The sequence below is a fragment of the Rhea americana genome, unplaced genomic scaffold (genome assembly GCF_003343005.1).
Source record: "Rhea americana isolate MKP2758 unplaced genomic scaffold, rheAme1 scaffold_542, whole genome shotgun sequence".
In the NCBI taxonomy this organism is placed as follows: domain Eukaryota; kingdom Metazoa; phylum Chordata; class Aves; order Rheiformes; family Rheidae; genus Rhea; species Rhea americana.
In genome coordinates this window covers 77,144-93,962 of record NW_028186693.1, presented here as the reverse complement: position 1 = coordinate 93,962, position 16,819 = coordinate 77,144, and the positions used below count along the sequence as shown (strand labels likewise).

General features: G+C 41.4%; 2 protein-coding genes across 2 annotated transcripts in view; both read right to left on the bottom strand.

The window, feature by feature from the left end:
• Positions 1–540, bottom strand: part of LOC146588077 (insulinoma-associated protein 1-like) — a 4,006-nt gene extending 3,466 nt beyond the window's left edge. The window contains exons 1-2 of the mRNA XM_085318589.1: positions 532–540; positions 111–280 (exon numbers count right to left, since the gene is read on the bottom strand). Of these exons, the coding sequence (XP_085174715.1) occupies positions 111–280; positions 532–540 (179 nt within the window). The remainder of the gene's footprint in view (positions 1–110; positions 281–531) is intronic.
• A 996-nt stretch (positions 541–1,536) lies between these two features.
• Positions 1,537–16,819, bottom strand: part of LOC146588076 (cilia- and flagella-associated protein 61-like) — a gene marked incomplete at its 5' end in the record, with an annotated part of 91,569 nt that continues 76,286 nt past the window's right edge. The window contains 2 exons of the mRNA XM_085318590.1: positions 1,537–1,594; positions 2,597–2,689. Coding sequence (XP_085174716.1) covers positions 1,537–1,594; positions 2,597–2,689 — 151 coding nt within the window. The remainder of the gene's footprint in view (positions 1,595–2,596; positions 2,690–16,819) is intronic.

Sequence of the window (16,819 nt, the reverse complement as noted above, 5' to 3'; positions counted from 1 at the left end):
GCCGCGCCGCGGTATTCAAACCTCACGTGCCATCTGTTGAGCGGGGCGGAGCGGGGCGGGGCGGGGGCGCCGCGGCCCCTCAGCGGCCGCCGGCGGGCGGCAGCGCGTACATGGGCAGGTGGCGGCCGTGGCGGCGCAGGTAGGCCAGGATGCGGCCCGCCGCCCGCCGCTCGAAGCCTGTCTCCGCCAGGTGCCTCTCTAGGAGCCGCCGCGGTGTCTCGTCTGCCTCGTCATCGCCGTCGTCCGGGCAGCGCCAGACCTGCTCCGCGCCGGCGCCTACCTGCAAGGCGAGGTGGCAGAGGGGTGACACTGTGTGGTGCCCGCCCGCTGGCACCCTCCTGTCCCCACCCTTTGGCTCGCCGTCGGGAGGGCTTCAGCCCCCGATACATCAGAGCCTGCGGTCTAATTTACCAGCTCCTTCCGTTTTTTTGTGTCTTTTTTTTTTTTTTTCCCAGAGCAGCCCCAGCTGCTATTTGAAAATCAGACCATTATTTCTTATCGAGCACGAGTGCCTTTTCCAGAAAATCTTACGGTGCACATGTGCGCCCCACAGTAACGCTTCAGCAGCTGATGTAGGTGTAGAAATGCAGCTCTGCCATCTGCATGTTTGCATAGCTGAAGCGCTGCATGTTGAAATAAACACATGTTTGCGGTCCTGCAGGAGGGTAAACATGCCAAGCGTGATCGCTCGGCTTTCGATGACGCGTGAGAACATCCTGTACCCAAGTCATAAATTAAAGGCAATGTTGAGGTGAAAATTTTGATGCACAGCTTAAGACAGAATTAGCCCCCAGACCAGCTGTAGCTCTTTCCTATTACGACTTCCTATGACTAGCATATGCTTACTTAGATGTTATCCCTGAGTATGAGACCGAACTCAAGTTTCTGTGGTACTGGTAACTAGAACTGTCTGCCTTCTGTACATTTACATGCACAGTTTTTAGGTTCAGCTCTTTCAGATGGGTCATTTTCTTTTCTTTGCTTTTACATTTCACTTCTAGTTTGTCTGCATGCTTAAATGAGCTACAGCGTCAGCCACAGGAAATAAAGCCAGCAGGTCTTTTGCTCTGTACAGAAATACAGCCAATTTCAAGACTCTTACAGTATATTCCATAGGTGCATGTGCGACATTTAGTAAATGCAATGGTAGTTAGAACCACTGTGAAGAAAATCAGAATAAAAAGGTAGAAACTAGAAAGTAATGACACAGATGCAGTAATGTATGTTCATGTAAACAACTCTGACTCATAGAGGTATTTTCAGCGAGTTCATTGAGACTATTTTTGTGTCAATTTGTGGCAGGATTGCTGCCACAAGAAAAGGGTGAGGCAAGTGAGTCTTCAATTCTGATATCTGGAGGACACCAATTCCCCTTTCTCTCAACTTGTTCACATTTGCAGCATGTGAAGCATGGCTGAATGATGTCAGGAAAAAACACTTCTCATCAGGCCTCCCGTTCGGCACAGAATTTCATTTTATGTTCTTTTACAAATGTCTTTCAAGAGAATCTGTAATAAAACTGCACTGAGGCACCTTCTATATCATGACAATAGAAGGAAAATTGCATCTAGCCCTTCTGGGAGGAGGCTGGGGTCGGGCATTTGTGTAGCTACAGCTGTGACACATGACAGCACACCACAGTTTTGGCCATATAAATGAGTGGGCTACAGTCCACTCGGTGTGCCTTCGTTTTGTGTCCTCTTATAGTTCATTCTGTTCATTCCCTACACTGTTAAAAATTCTGCAGAGTGAAGGCTTAAAAAATGCCGGCACACAGAACTTCAGAATATAAAACAAAAGCAAAAGCAGCATGAGGAGAAGTAGGGTAAATTGGTCCCAAATAGTGGGTTGAAAGTATCAGGACTCAGACTGCAATTATGTTTTAGGTAAGTCAGAAATTCTTATTTGGGGGAGAGGAGGGATGTTTTAAAACTGTTAGAAATCTGCTGTAGTCTGTGGGTGCCTCTCATGCAAAGCAGCGTGCTTTAGATTTTGAGAAGGCAAAGTTACGGACTCCTGAGCCTTTATGCTGAGGTCTACAGTGCTAAGGCTGAAGCTGCAGCATTAACATTTTCGTTTCATCCTTACTCAGGAAATCCAGTTATAACTGGAAAAAACAGTTGATTTCCCTCTATCAGCTGCAAAAGTCATTCCCAAAAGCGGTAGATAGATGTTGAAAGATATACTTCTCATAGGTCCAGATAGTTTAGGATGGTATGTAGTGTATTCATATTATGAAATGTTTTTTTTAGTGATGACTGAATGCATAAACTTACAGATTTTGCTAGGGAGTTGTACTAAATGGCATATATAATGCAAAAATGCATAAGAAAACAAAGTAACTTAATTAGAAGTTCTGCTGGTAAATTTGAAAATATGTAAAAATAACAAAACTGCTGAAACATATGCTGAAACATGGAACATATGCTGAACTTGGTGAAATCCCTCTGTTAGGTATAGAATATGTTCAGATTTCCCAAAGACACCAGCAGAACAGAAATGTACAGCTTTAGGAGAAAGATAGGGAAAGAAACCAAAATGAACAACACTAACAAATTACCCAAATAATAAAATGCCCTCTCCAGTCATTTTTCTCACCTCACTCGTCATTAGGATTTGGCGCAGTTCGTTCTTAAGATCAATAAACCGATCGTGATAGATGGCCATACACCAAGGTTCCCTGAAGTAGCTGGTTAAAAAAGAAGAAATTCAGTTGTCTTGTGAAGCTCTCATTAACCACTAATAAAGTATTTACCTGCTTTTTTGCCTTTATAAATTACAGTTCTGGACCCATCATGATCGTTTGTTCATAAAATGCCTCCCGTAACAGCATGGTCAATCAATTCTTTTAATGGATGTTCCTGATGTACAGCCAGCTTCAGTAATTACATTTAAAGTGGCTTAATTCAGAGCTGTGGCAAGACCCAGTGAAGAATCCTGATTTTATCAGAATTTAAAAGCCTGAAGACCTGTAAAGAACGGTGTCTCCATTATCTGTCCTCATTTGAGAAAAGCAGATTGCAGGATTAACTGAACTGCTGCATAAACAAATTAAATTTGTGTAGACAATGACACAAATGTTGTTCATCATTAAGGTTTCTGGATTAATAAAGGGCAGAAAAACAGGCCACCACAGTGTTGCAATATGTTCTTTGCACTAGTGCACTGACGCTAAATTGAACCAGTTCTAAGAGGAAGCTCTTGTACCTTCTTTTTCTTTCGGTGCCAGCATTCATGACAACATTCCCCTGTGAAAAAGTAGTAAAAGGACTGAGCGGACCTGGATGACTGGATGTAAAATCTTAATGCTCTGAATATAATTGAAGCAGCTAGATTACAAAGCTATGGTTTCTTTCCATTCCCTCTAGAACGAAAAATAATGTTTGTGGTTTCAGTAATCTGTTAGTACAGATGCTCTGCATGTGTGCAATTCTTGTTAGCGCTAGCTGGAGTTAGGAGGCGCAACGCATCCATCCAAGCCATGCCTAACCCGAGGCCAGCGGGCTCGCTGGGAGCAGCGGGAGCGAGGGAGGCGGCGGCGTCCGGGTGCTCCTGCCCTTGGCAGCGCAGCTAGCGATATCCSCGGGACTGCTGCGAGCAAGGCTGCGCTGCCGCCTGCTTCGGACGCGCGCTTGGTAAATGAGCAACTGGATAAAGCAAAGGAGAAGGAGATAAACGCATTCAACAGCAATTCTGACATTCTCGTCTCCACAAAAACTACTGTGCAGTTTCCTTTTAGCGTGGGATGTTTTTTTCCYCCCCAGACTGTATTATTTTCCCCTTCCTGCTCTTTGAATGAAACGTCAGCTGTTGCTAATGCCTCATGCTTCAGAGACTTGCTACTAGGTACCTTTTTTATTTTCCCCACATGCTCGTCCCATCGTGCACTTTCTCCGCTCCCCTTCACCTTGCTCCCTTCATCTGTGCTTCTCCTGGTATCACAGGCTCTCAGGGGCCGGGCTACCCCTCTTCCAGACTGGCACGGTAACCGCTGCACTGGGACTCCCTCGGTTAGATGTCTCCGTAGTATCAATATTTATTGGTGCTATTGCAAAGCCTGTGTTGTTGTTATGGCAAATGCTGTCCAGCCTAGTAGAAGTCTCTAGCAGCAGGCTGGTAGCATGTTGCCAGGACTGATATCACCTATTCATTTGGATGTTAGAAAAGATGAGCTCAGCTCTAAGTATCATTATTTAATTATATACCTATAATATGTACAGAGAGCTAGAAAACATTCCCCAAATATTTAAACAAACTTCAATTTCAGAAAACCCCTACGAGCCCCCGAACCCAAACTTTTAACTTCATGTTGGTACTAGATACCAAAGCTGGGAAAAGGGGGGTCGGAGGGGGGATTACATACTAGAAAACACAAAGATATTTAAAGACTCTCTATTTTACTGATATGCCCTGCTAAAAGCCATGTTTCACTGGCCAAACATTTTATTTTATCTTTTAAAGCTAGCATCTTGGTTGTAATTCTGACTCTGATAGTGATTTCATATCTCGATTGAGGCAAATCTTTTAACTGCATTGCCTTAATTAAGTTTTTCACCTACCTTACTGCAACGTTGTGAGTATTAAGCGGTCTTTATAAAATGCTTTAGGGATGCTGTGTATTATTGCTATCATTACCAGTTTGGCTAATAAGTGCAGCTTTAACTGCTCATCTCGGTATTCTCAGATTTGGAGCTTAAAATCTGATGTTTGTCACCAGTTTACAGTATTAGACGCAAATAAAATGCCCTTATTTGAGGAAAGGAAAATGTCTGTATTTTCCAGTTAGTCTGACAAGAGGAGCTATTGGTATGCAAGCATTTACTCCCAGATTTCCTTTATTTCTCTTCACCTGAAGAACCATAACCATCAAAGACAATCTAAAGATACAATCAGTTCACTTTCTTGACTGGCTCTGCATTTTTAYCTATTTTTTAGATAGAAGCACCTTCCTAAGGGAACATGTGGTGATTTGAGAAAGCAGATTTACATTAGGCTGCTAAAGTGAAGTTTAATAATGAAAAAAAAAAAGCCAAACCAACAAGTTGACTTTCTGGGGCTCATTCTGAATTTTATTACCACTTCAACAGTAGTCCCTGAGGGCAAGCAGTAGAAGGCTTGAAAGTAGAGTGCTCCTCAGTGCACAACATGGAGCTGGCATGCTACCAAGAGAGCCTCAAAGGCTCCTCAGCTATCATGAGAGCGACATCTGCCACATGTGTTTACACCATTTAGTCTTTCAGAACCTGCCAGAGTGATCAGGCTAAATATGTACAAAACGACAGTGTTTGCCAGGAGCATAACGAGTTTTTCAAACTTGGTCACTTCCTAACGGGGTTGGGGGGGATCCCCTGCTGGTAGACTTTTATAGCTACAGAAGCTATCATTGGAAGGCATTTGTAACTAGGTGGGATGAAATGGTCTCCTTTTGAAGACAATGACCGACATCCTTTCTGTTGCTAGGAAGCTGTTCTCACTTTTCATTGACAAACAGTATTTAAAGTAGGTTCTGCCTCATTTGCGATGCATAGCCTACATTAGATGAAAGGGAAGAAGGAGGAAAATATTTAGTGGCATCCTATACAAAAGAAATGGAATCTTTCCCTTTTAGAGCTACAGCATTAAAAAAAAAAAGAGAGAGAGAGAGAGAGAGAGAGAGAGAAAAGTTGGCCACTGCGAGCAAGCAAACATGGAATATGCATGCAAATGAATTTCAGTCTGAGCGCTATCTATATTTACTCTCCAGACTCTCATTTAATTTGCAACTACACACCACTCTCAAAGAACAGCATTTTTGTCTACATGAAAGCTAGTTATGAGGCTACAGTACTTCTCTGATGCATACCAGCACTCCAAAGCAAGGACAGCGAGGACTTGCCACTTACCCGTGGCAACATTTCTGTCATGCCCATCAGTTGTAACAGGCATGAGCTCTATAGTTGATTCTAAAAGCTGTTTTGAAAACCTTAAGAGTAACACACACAGTTCTTACGACAAAAATAAAAGGCAAGAAATAACGTTTTGGAAAAAAAATATCAGCGGAGCAGAAAGAGGCAAAGTCCCACAGCAAAAAAGCAACGGCAGAAAGGTGAAGACTAGCTCTGTAGCCAGATTTTATCTATTCTGGTAGACACGATCTATACCATCTGCAAGTGTGGCTTAACTGTAATACTAATACAGACTAGCTTTACTCCACCACTGTAATGTTTTCCAAACTTTGGCAGTTTGGGCTTCCCTTCATGAAAATGAAACAAGACGAGGCCTGAATAATTTACATTTATATTATATCGTATAATTTCTTATCAGCTGTGCTTAGGAGGATTGTTGTCAATTGTGTTTCCTTGTCATTACATTTTTCATATTTGATAATTTTCTTGGAAAATCTCAGCTACTGAAATCCTGAGATCCTCTCAAAAAAAATCACTAGTGGAAAGAGAAACTCAAAACAGTGATAGGAACACACTAAAATGGCAAAAAAAAATCAAGGTTTAATTTTCGTATTCCTTTTCATATGTAAGTAAATCTCATTGTTATAGCCTAAAAACAGTGTTTTTCTTTTTAATATGAGGATAGTAATACGTTTTTAAGTACTTTAATTCCTTTTCTTCTATGAACCAGATGACAGCAGAGATAACTGGTGCCACTGTGCCTGTGGGCACACCTTATTCACTTGGAAATGCAGACCTGATGGCTCATTAAAATACTGTGGAATAATCCCTTCCTGCCGATGACCTTACTAAATTACCAGGACTCATGAGCGGGCTGAGACAGATATCCCCCAGTGCAGAATCCAGTGAAGAGATTTTCACCGATGGACCTAATCAGCAGAACATTCTCCACTGCCTTTTCTTATGCTATCCGTAATCTCTTTCTGCTCTGAGACTGGGACAAAGTGGGGGGGATTTTTGAAAGCTCAGAAGGTAGGTGGGCACCAGTTCCTTGTGATGATGCCTTTGAAAAAAATTCTTCCACAGATTACTGTTAGGTTATTAACTAAAGCTTTTGATGATGCTGTGTCTGTTCTTGGTGTTCTCTTGCTACCTATAACTTTTATGGAAACAACAACACTAAAAACAAATTCGATTTCCTTGCTTGCCCAGTAGCACTACTGTTTCATGCATATGCATGCATATGCACACACGCATGCACACACACACACACACACACACACACACGTATATACTCATACACACATGCATGCAAGTGCACGCACAGGAAGAATGTAGGTTCAGCATCTCAGACAATCTATGAAGTGGTTTGAATCTGTAACTTTCATTTCAAAGAAGGTGTTAAATGCCTCTAAATCATCAGGCTTAGTATGAGTCTCTTGAAATCTGAGGAATCTGTGCTCCTTTCTGAATAAGGCAGTCTAAAATTCCCTAATGACTTGGCTTGCATTCCATTAACCTCAGCAGGACCCTTTTCCTACCGTCCCGCACCGTAAGTGCACGCACATGTAGTTCGTTGGTTGTCAGAGCGGCCCCAACACTACCTTGGTTCTTGTCCTTAAGACAGAAGTAAGAGGAGGACTTACTTTTCTAAGTGTTGCCAGTCAACAGAGCTATCTGAGTCCATCATGGATTATCCTGTGCTGTTTTACTTACGCTGTGGTACCTCTTAGATCTTAGGTGGCAAAATATCCATCATTCTGGACAGTTTACAGTTTATAAATGCAGAGTAAATTGCTTGTAATCAGAATGTGCTACCAGTGTGCTGAAGACATGATACACATCAGCCTAATACAGCCGATCACTGTCTCCTCTTGGCTACTCAGGTTTACGTACCTTATGTGACTACCAGCAGACAGTAAACCTAGCATAGGCTTTCTCTGTTTCCTTTCTGGCTCAAAATTTTCTGACACAAAATAAGATGGAGTCACTGATGCACTACTCAGATTTACAGCGGATGAGTTCAAAATCCCCTTTCTTCTCTGTAGCTTCCCATGCTTAGTACAATATAGTGAATATCCAAACTAGATTTTCATTTTCTGGTGTAATTTCTTTCTTTCTTTCTTTCTTTTTTTTTTTTAAGAAGAAATGTAATGCTTGAAATGCAAATCTCTCTTCATCTGGAAGATACTGTATCAGTTCTCAAATATTCAGACTGCAAAATATTCTAAGCCATTTCTTAACCTGTTTAGACTCTTTAAACTTATAGTGATCTTGCCAGTTCATGGCAGCTGACTTTCTCATTGACGCTTTCGGCACGTGCTGGAAGAAGCTATACAAGTGCCCATGTGGCTTTGCTTCAATATGTTCTTCATTCCTTCTCCTCAATTTTGCCACTGTATATTCAGTAAGAGGGAAACTCTTCCTGTTAAAAAATAACATGAACCAAAACAGTAGGACAAACACAGATGAAACTGAAGCAATTGTATGGCTGCCAAGGGCTCAAGTATAACTTTAGTTGTGCTAGAAGTACCTATGAAGGTACCTGTGTCTTGTCTCTGACAAAAATGCACCTAAGAAGAAAGGTCCCATTTTGCCAGGAAAAGAGAAGATGTGTTGTTTTGGGGAGAATATATGCATATGTTTAAGACTATTAATTAGAAAGATACGATGATGATTCCAGCAAAGGATAAGAGTATATTTCTAAGCTATTCCTTGCATAGCCAAACCAGGAATCATACAGTAGAAATTTACTTGCCGATAATAATGAATGACAGCATAAATAAAAACACAGAATATTTCCTCCTAAATATCAGCTGACCAACAATTTCAAAAGACAGCTCATATATGTAGATATGAAGCAAGACTAATTTGCATAAACTCCCATAACGCATCAGCGGAAAGCATTTTTTTCTTAAATCACGAACGTAAAACATTCCCTGTTTTGTTATTTCTGAAGATTTACTTACAATTGCTGCACAATGAAACAAATGGTGAAAAACCAGCATGGGTGTAGCAAGAGAGATGCTTAACTCATTACTCTGCAGTTCTAGTCACTGAACACCTAGTGGTCAGTGCATTTTAGGCACCTCTGTTAAATTCACTAATCTCGGGCTGCTTCTGCTCTGACCTAACCATTAGTGAGATCAGTAGACTTTAATGGACACTGAATCTGGCTCTATGATTTATTTTACTGGGCAGATTTACAAAATAATGATATGCTACACTAATTCATAAGCAGACATTTCTCTTGCACTTTTTCAACAGATATAAATAAATCAGATAGGAAGTCTGTGCTTATTTATTATTTTTAACAGGACTATGATCAAACCAGCAAGGTCTTTAATTTGAAAGACAACTGATCTAAAATCTGAGGTACATAAAGCCCTTTTTTCTGTAGCTGCAGTAGCAAGACGTAGCTCAGTGTAGCTCATCCTGCAGTTCTTGCTTAAGAAAAATGGCCACTGAATCCAGACCTCCTGGAGGACCAGCCTGATCCCCCAGGGCCCAGTGTAAAACCCCACTGAAGTCACTGCAGAGACATGCTGACATGAATGGGATTTGGGTCACGGTTTGTAATATACTTATGTGTATTGCTTGCCAGCAACTTCAGTTTGCAAAGGCTGGTTATCCATCTTGACTGACAAGTCATTTATTTTCTCTAATATGCTAGAAATGTTACATTTCCAGGTCATAAAGTTTCATGATCTATGGGCCCCATTAGAAAACAAATTTTAGCAATACTTGCTTCATGTTGAAATACTACAATTCTTTCCTATTCTAAGTATCCTAGAGAGATGTTCTTCAATATTTCAGCACTGGCATTTCGTAAAGTTTATTTATTTCACTAAATAGTAGCAGTCACTGATAGCTAGCTAATCCTTGCTAAACTACTTTTTAAACTTTCTAAACTCTGTGCTTTTTAAAGTTGGTATAAAATCATTGCTGCCTGCTGTTTGTACAAGAAAATTATGTCTGACCCTGAAGTAAGGTTTATTGCATTTTTTCACACAATACTTTATCACATGTAATGTATTATGAAAAACAATTAAAAGGAAATTAAATCTGACTCACAAAGTCAATAAATGTGCTGTATGAAGTGGTATGATTGCTTTTCTGCAATTTCTTGTTTATTAATTCGCAGAGTTCAGCCATTCGTAATTGTTTCCATAATTGTTAATATGAATCAGCAAGGTTCGACTGCAAATTAATATGGTAAGACTTAGTTGACTAGCCTTTCCTTACTAATTTGGACATGGGGTTTCTTAGTAACCTAGCTTGTCATTAGCAAGTTAGCTGTTCCTTAAAAACTACGTTAATTAAATATATATAAATCTAAAGCCACCTAACGAGGTCTGTTATTTACATTGATTTGTTAGGTAAGTACAGTTTTACCGGTGTACCTTGAGGTTAGCATTTAATTCAGGCAGGAAAAAAAAAAAAAAAAAGCTGTTAGTGCTTTAATACCCCTTCTTGTGTTCCTTTTCCCTTATTCCGGCTCTATTTTCATAAAAAGCACATGAATTTTCCTCTAATTAGGCTGTGAAGTGTAGAGTAGCATTAGCCCCTCTTAAGCACGCTCATTACCTGCCACCTATTCTTTCTTATCCTTTTTTTTTTTCCTCACCTGCGGGAGAGAAGTCTCATGGTTTGCATGATGAACAAAAAGCCTATGGTGGAATAGGTGGAATCCCCTAGCTGTAACTGCGGTGTGCTCATGTCATGGACCGATCCATCACATGCCAGACAGCGATGCATTCTAGCATTTCTTTTAATAAACAACCGCTCTTGGTTTTTTGAAAGCCTGGTCTAAAACTATCCTTTGTATGTAGCATTTATTTCATGTTTAAACGAACTCTGATTATTCAGGGCATAAATCGTCTTAAATTCATATCTTTACCTAGTGCTTTTAAAAATAATATTTAAAAAAGGAAAATGTTCAGGTTTTCCCTAATTTCTCTGTTATATTGCCAGATTTATTAAAATTGTGCCATTAAAGAATCCAGTGGGAGGTTTCAGCTTAAACCTTCATAAAATGACATCGATTATTTAATCACTTTTAGCTTAATGCAAGTAGCACTATGATGTGTGAATTGAACTGAAGCAGGAAAGTCAAGTGGTTACTTTAAAGGAAGTAAATGTTATTTGTACTGATTAAAAGTATTTCCAGCACTTAGCCTGCATAAGTAATACACAAAAAATTAATGTGAGTATAAATGAGAACATCTAAAGAGAACAACTACAGATGCGTCAAGTGATATCATCCAGGTTTATAGGTTCTGAGTGAAATTTTCCAACTCATCTTAGTGAATGAGAGTTGGACTCCTTTTAGGCATTTCTGCATGGGAGCAGTGTATCCTATTGCAAGTCAGTAAGATCTAGAGACCCATGTCAGGCTGGTTTTGGTAGCGAGCTCAGGCCTGAGAATAAAACTGAAATTTTGCAATAAAACAGTACCTGGGAGGTGCACAAGATTTGCACACCTATGTCTACAGAAGACCCCAAAGAACTGTCACGTAGTTGCCATCTAACCCTGCACCGCTTTGCTCTGAAAGCCTAAACTTCTGGTTGTGGGGATGCCCAGATGTACCTCTGTCTAAACATGACTGAGCAGCAGATGCTTATTTTTTTTGTGTAAATCCACATTCTAAAAAATAAGAAATATATACAGTGGTCTGGGTGCATATGAGAAGAGGAATGCTGGCCTGTTTTCATGCCTCTATGCTAACAGCACTCAACACTGATCTTCTAGCCTACATCTGAAGTGGATCACTGTGGCTCTACACATCTATGCTTTGCTTGTTCCCTTATACGTGAGCACTGAATCATATCTGCTATTCTGGCACTGAGGCAAAAAAAAAAAAAGTCCTTCGTCACTACATTTAAGCAAAATCCACTGTGCTTTTTGTCCCATGTGTGGGTATTGCAGCAAATAATCACTTTGCTCTGTTGTGATGACTGGATGCTCCTCCTGGCTCTCCTTGAGACCACTGTGCTGGATAAAGGACAGATTGTCAAGTGAGTCAGACAAGTCCTTAAAAAATTGGAAGCCAAGTTATAAAAAGGAAAGTACCAAAGTTATTTTCTGAGCTCAGGTTGGATGACTGAGCCTGAAAGGTTTCTCCACTAACCAACCTTTAAAATCTACCCTGCCTTCTGGGACTGCTTCACAGCCTTATCTCCTGGTCTCCTGGTGTGTGCAGTTGGGGGCCACTCCTGAAGTGTATCTTAAAGTTCAGCTTCTTCTACAAGACATCTAGCCTATCTTCACCAAGATTGCTCCACGATGCAAACTGAAGCCTAGATGTTTGAAAGCACATTTCTGGTACGAACTGAATCATTAATGCAGACGTAGCCAGATACCCCCCTGAACTACTGATTCCTCTTCTTATTTTGACCAGCCTTGGGAACCTGATCAAACCGTACCCTGAAGGAAGCCCTCCCCAGACAACAAAACAGCAGGTGGAAACCCTTTTCTTTAACTTTGACAACACCAGAAGAAGTCACCTGTCATAAAGTGCATTAAGCAGCCAACCATCCTGATAACTTTGTGACCTCTGCAAGTCAATGAGGTACTACACGTGACATACCAATAAATACACAGGGCTGTCTTCGCAAATGAAGTAGCATCATCCAAGCAATTCTCATATATGCTCTACAGGGATATAAATGGAGCACTTACTTAGTACTCTTATGGGAGATTTTACACGTTATTCAAAGCACTTTGGTTGCTACCACATACGTTAGTCTGTCACCGTGCTTTACAAATTGTTAAATGCACAAAGTGTCTAACATACAACATCTTACTAACTTCAGCAGTACCCCGAGACTAAACCTGGCTTATAGGTTTGAGAAGAGATGTGAAAAAGGGGGTAGTTGAGCAAAAGAAAATTCCCAAGGGTGACTTAAAAACTACTTGGCATCATGCTGTTGCCTCCAACAGGATTCCTGCTGCCTGTCAGCCCGAACGTGTGCTGCTCGCTGCAGCGGTGCCGCCTTCACCGCGCCCCCCGCCGCACGCCGGCAGGATGTGTGCTGGAGCCTTGTTAGCAGGATTACTGCCTCATCAACACGACGTGGCCAGCATCTTCTGCGGGTCATGACTGCAAACAGATTCGTGCATACAGTATTACAAAATCCCACGTAGGAAAACCACTCACACCTAATTTGATACATAAGCGACTTAAGTATTTTAGAAAGTAGTGGGCCAGCTCTTTACACATTATGTTAGTAAATTTGAATTTCATTAACACTGAATGGAGCACGTATGAAGCACTTTTCTATCATATTAAAGGCACGATGCCAGTGAGCATTCATTTGGTTGCCAAGTATGAGAAGACCCTTCTAATTATCTATTTTGCACTTCGGATGCAGCCGAGGGAGATTCCTGTGCTCTAGGGATACGTCCTATAACTTGGCAACTGTCTTACAGTTAGCTTTACCTCCGCAGAACACAAAAGGGTGTCGCTTGCCAGTCAAAACTTAGCGCATTGCTCTTTTGTGAAGGACTGTGAAGCCCCACTGACCAGCAACAAATCCACAAGCCTTAAAATAAAATAAGAACTATTTTGGCGCGCTCTGCCTCACCCTGCCTTTTATCTGCTCCTGTGGCAACAGGAAGAATTTGAACGCTTTCAGGAAGCACCAGAGACCTCCAAGAGCATTGAAGAAGTGAGGTATAGGGAATTCTTCATATTAAACTTACTGGCATTTGCTTTCTTTTTCCTTGAAGAAAAGTTTTTCCCTCCAAGGAAGAGCCTTACTCTTGGGAGTGCAAATTCCAATTCAGCCTTTGCAAGATGCAGCTTTAGGAGAAATTAACTCAGTAAAGATAACAAAAACTCCTTCCTGAAGTGGATACCAAAGCTAGCCTAGTAAATGCTGCTAAATGTCCAGGTGACATAATAGGCTTGAATACATAATCTTCAGCTTTAGGTAATATGTCTTTGGCTCCTATAGTCTTGACTGCCCTGGCACTAGACAGCCACAGCTTAAGATCTCTATGCTGAGGAACACACTAGCTAAGGGACCTGATGGAGGCTGCCTGCCGTGGGGGCAGGAGACTGAAAAACCCATCACTGTCTCTGATGGCTAATCGTGCCTCTTTCCTTTTAGCATAATGACAAAGGAGGATGAAACTTTTCTTGGTCAATAAATATTGCCTGTCCAAGTTGACTTTGGCCTCTATAAAATAGTCAGAGGGATGAAGTTGATCCCACTGTGGTGCGGTCAAAGGAGACAGTCATCTAATTGGATGTGTTCATCTTCTAGCTTAACAGGCTCTGTCTTCAGCTGTTGTTTGTATAGTTAGAAACAAAAACATTGGCTCTTTAATTCATGTTTAGCTAGGTAACAAACTAAGCTCACCCAAATGTAACTCTGAATTAAGGTGGAGTGGAGAATCAGGAGTAGGTATGGCTGCAGGAGCTGGATGAGAAGCATTAAGTTTTGAGAAATCTAATATCTGTTATTATCACATTAACATCTGTATCATTGGGATCTCAGCTAAGGCAGGTGAGCTTTCTGAGGGGCATTTATCTTAACTGGGCACTTCTAAAATTGCACTGAGACCTGCTTTAAAAAGTCCATAGAAACCAGCTGCTGAAGAAGGAGAAAGGAGAGGTCTTCAACTTTAAAATTGATTAGTTCCAGCACATACAGTATTGACTGGCTTAACTGTGAAAACTAAAAGCATCGCTCCACTGAAAAAAAAATTTAGTTCAAAAGCATGTGAGGCTTTCACTAAGTGGTGAAAGTACTGTAATAGAGGAGTATTTAACTCACTAAAAGCTTCCAGTACTTTCAGACTGAAGTACACTCGTGCATTTTGAGAGTCCGGCGTAGGGCTACGAAGATGACCAGAGAGCTGAAGCATCTGCCCTATGAGGAACGGCTGCGAGAGCTGGACCTCTTCAGCCTGGGGAAGAGAAGACTGAGGGAGGATCTTATCAATGTGTATAAGTGCCTGAAGGGAGGGTGTCAAGGGGATGGGGACAAACTGTTTTCAGTTGTCCCATGCAAAAGGGACAAGAGGCAATGGGCACAAACTGAACCAGAGGAAGTTCCACGTGAATGTGAGGGGGAATTTCTTCACTGTGAGATTGACAGAGCAGTGGACCAAGTTGCCCAGAGAGGTTGTGGAGTCTCCTTCTCTGGAGATCCTCAAAGCCTGCCTGGATGCAACCCTGTCTACCATGCTCTAGGTGACCCTGCTTGAGCAGGGGTGTTGGACTAGATGATCTCCAGAGGTCCCTTCCAACCTTACTGATTCTATGATTCTATGATTTTGTAGCCCAGTGACTGTGGAAATAGATGATTTTATGCTGTTTTTCAATTATTGACTGCTGAGATCATAAATCTATGAATTTATTAAAGTCTCTGAATAAATATAATCAATATGACAAGTGCAGCTGCATTCTCAGGGCCAAACGTTCTCAGGGCCTTGGGATAAGAGATTTCTACCTTTTTTCAGTGGGTTTTGGATGACTCTAGATGCAACCCTTCCTTCTCCCCACATCTCTGTGCAGAGGAGATGTGGAAGGAACAGGCCACTGCACTGCCAAAGCAGGAACATGTTCCCTGAGACCAGTGGGGAGCTTCCCACCRTGGCTAGGGGGATGGATCCCTACCAACCTACTTGGGTTCCTACACCAAGTAGATTTGCTGCAGGGGGAAGAGAAAAGGTGAGAGAAATGTTTTCATCTTTAAATTGGTTGTGGGTCAAGTTCTGCAGCTTTTAATCGTGTTGAACTTGTACAGAAATCAGTGGAACTTTTCTCTCAACAAAATGAAACCTTATTTTTCTTCTTATTACCATTAGTGGCAGTTTCGTGCACACAACGGAAGGGGTTACTTCTTCAAGTTAGCAGAATCTTGAGGGCCTGTTGTTAATACTAATTTGAAAACGGCATTGGCACATTATGGTCAGGAAATCCGGTATCATGGAGTTAACCTTCAGCCTTCATACTGAATGCAAATCAGTGAGGAAATCCATTGCTAGGTGCAATCTCTAATTATTTAAAAGATAATTTGCATGCTACACAGAGTTAAATTAGCTCCCAGGTGACAGCTGTTCCACTGTGTCCATTCCTGGAACTAGAAGTCATGCTGGGAAAGCTAAAAGCAGACCAAAAAAGATTAAAACATTGTACTTTCTTGCCTTAGAGGAGGGGCCTTCCCCAAAATAGAAGCATAAAGGACAGGCAAGGGAAATGAAGGTTTCAACCAACAAGTCTAGAAGCTTAATGAACAAACCACAAACATTTCCACAGTCTACATTTTCTTTTCACTCAGGACACTTTACGTCTTGCTGGAAGGTCCTAGAAGTGGATGTAGGTGTAATGTGTACTAGTTTGAATGGATTTTTTTTTCAAGGTCAAAAAGAGAAATTCAGCCCTATCAGACTTGCATTCAAGCAGCAATGCAAAATCATTAGAGATCATGTGAAGACCACCCAAACCAATTTTTCTTCTCTTTATGGCACACACAGAAATCTTTGAATACATTTTCATATTCCTTATCAAAGGAAGACAAGACACCACTTCTTATTTGCATAAAAGCCTCAAGAAAATGTTTGTCTCATGTGAGATTCTCAGTTTAATGGCTTTTTGATGGATGGACTTTTCATGCCTGGCTTTAACATAATTTATATAGAATTTTTAAGGTTGTAGGTAAGTAATGTACTCTAGCAAAAGAGAATGGCAGGCATGCATATGTGGGGTAGCTATGGCATTATGTCCCTCTGGAAGTTGAGAGTCCAGCATAGGGCTACGAAGATGATGAAAGGGCTGGAGCATCTGCCCTGTGAGGAATGGCTGCAAGAGCTGGGCCTCTTCAGCCTGGGGGAGGATCTTATCAATGTGGATAAGTCCCTGAAGGGAGGGTGTCAAGGGGAGGAGGACAAACTCTTTTCAGTTGTCCCATGCAAAAGGGAT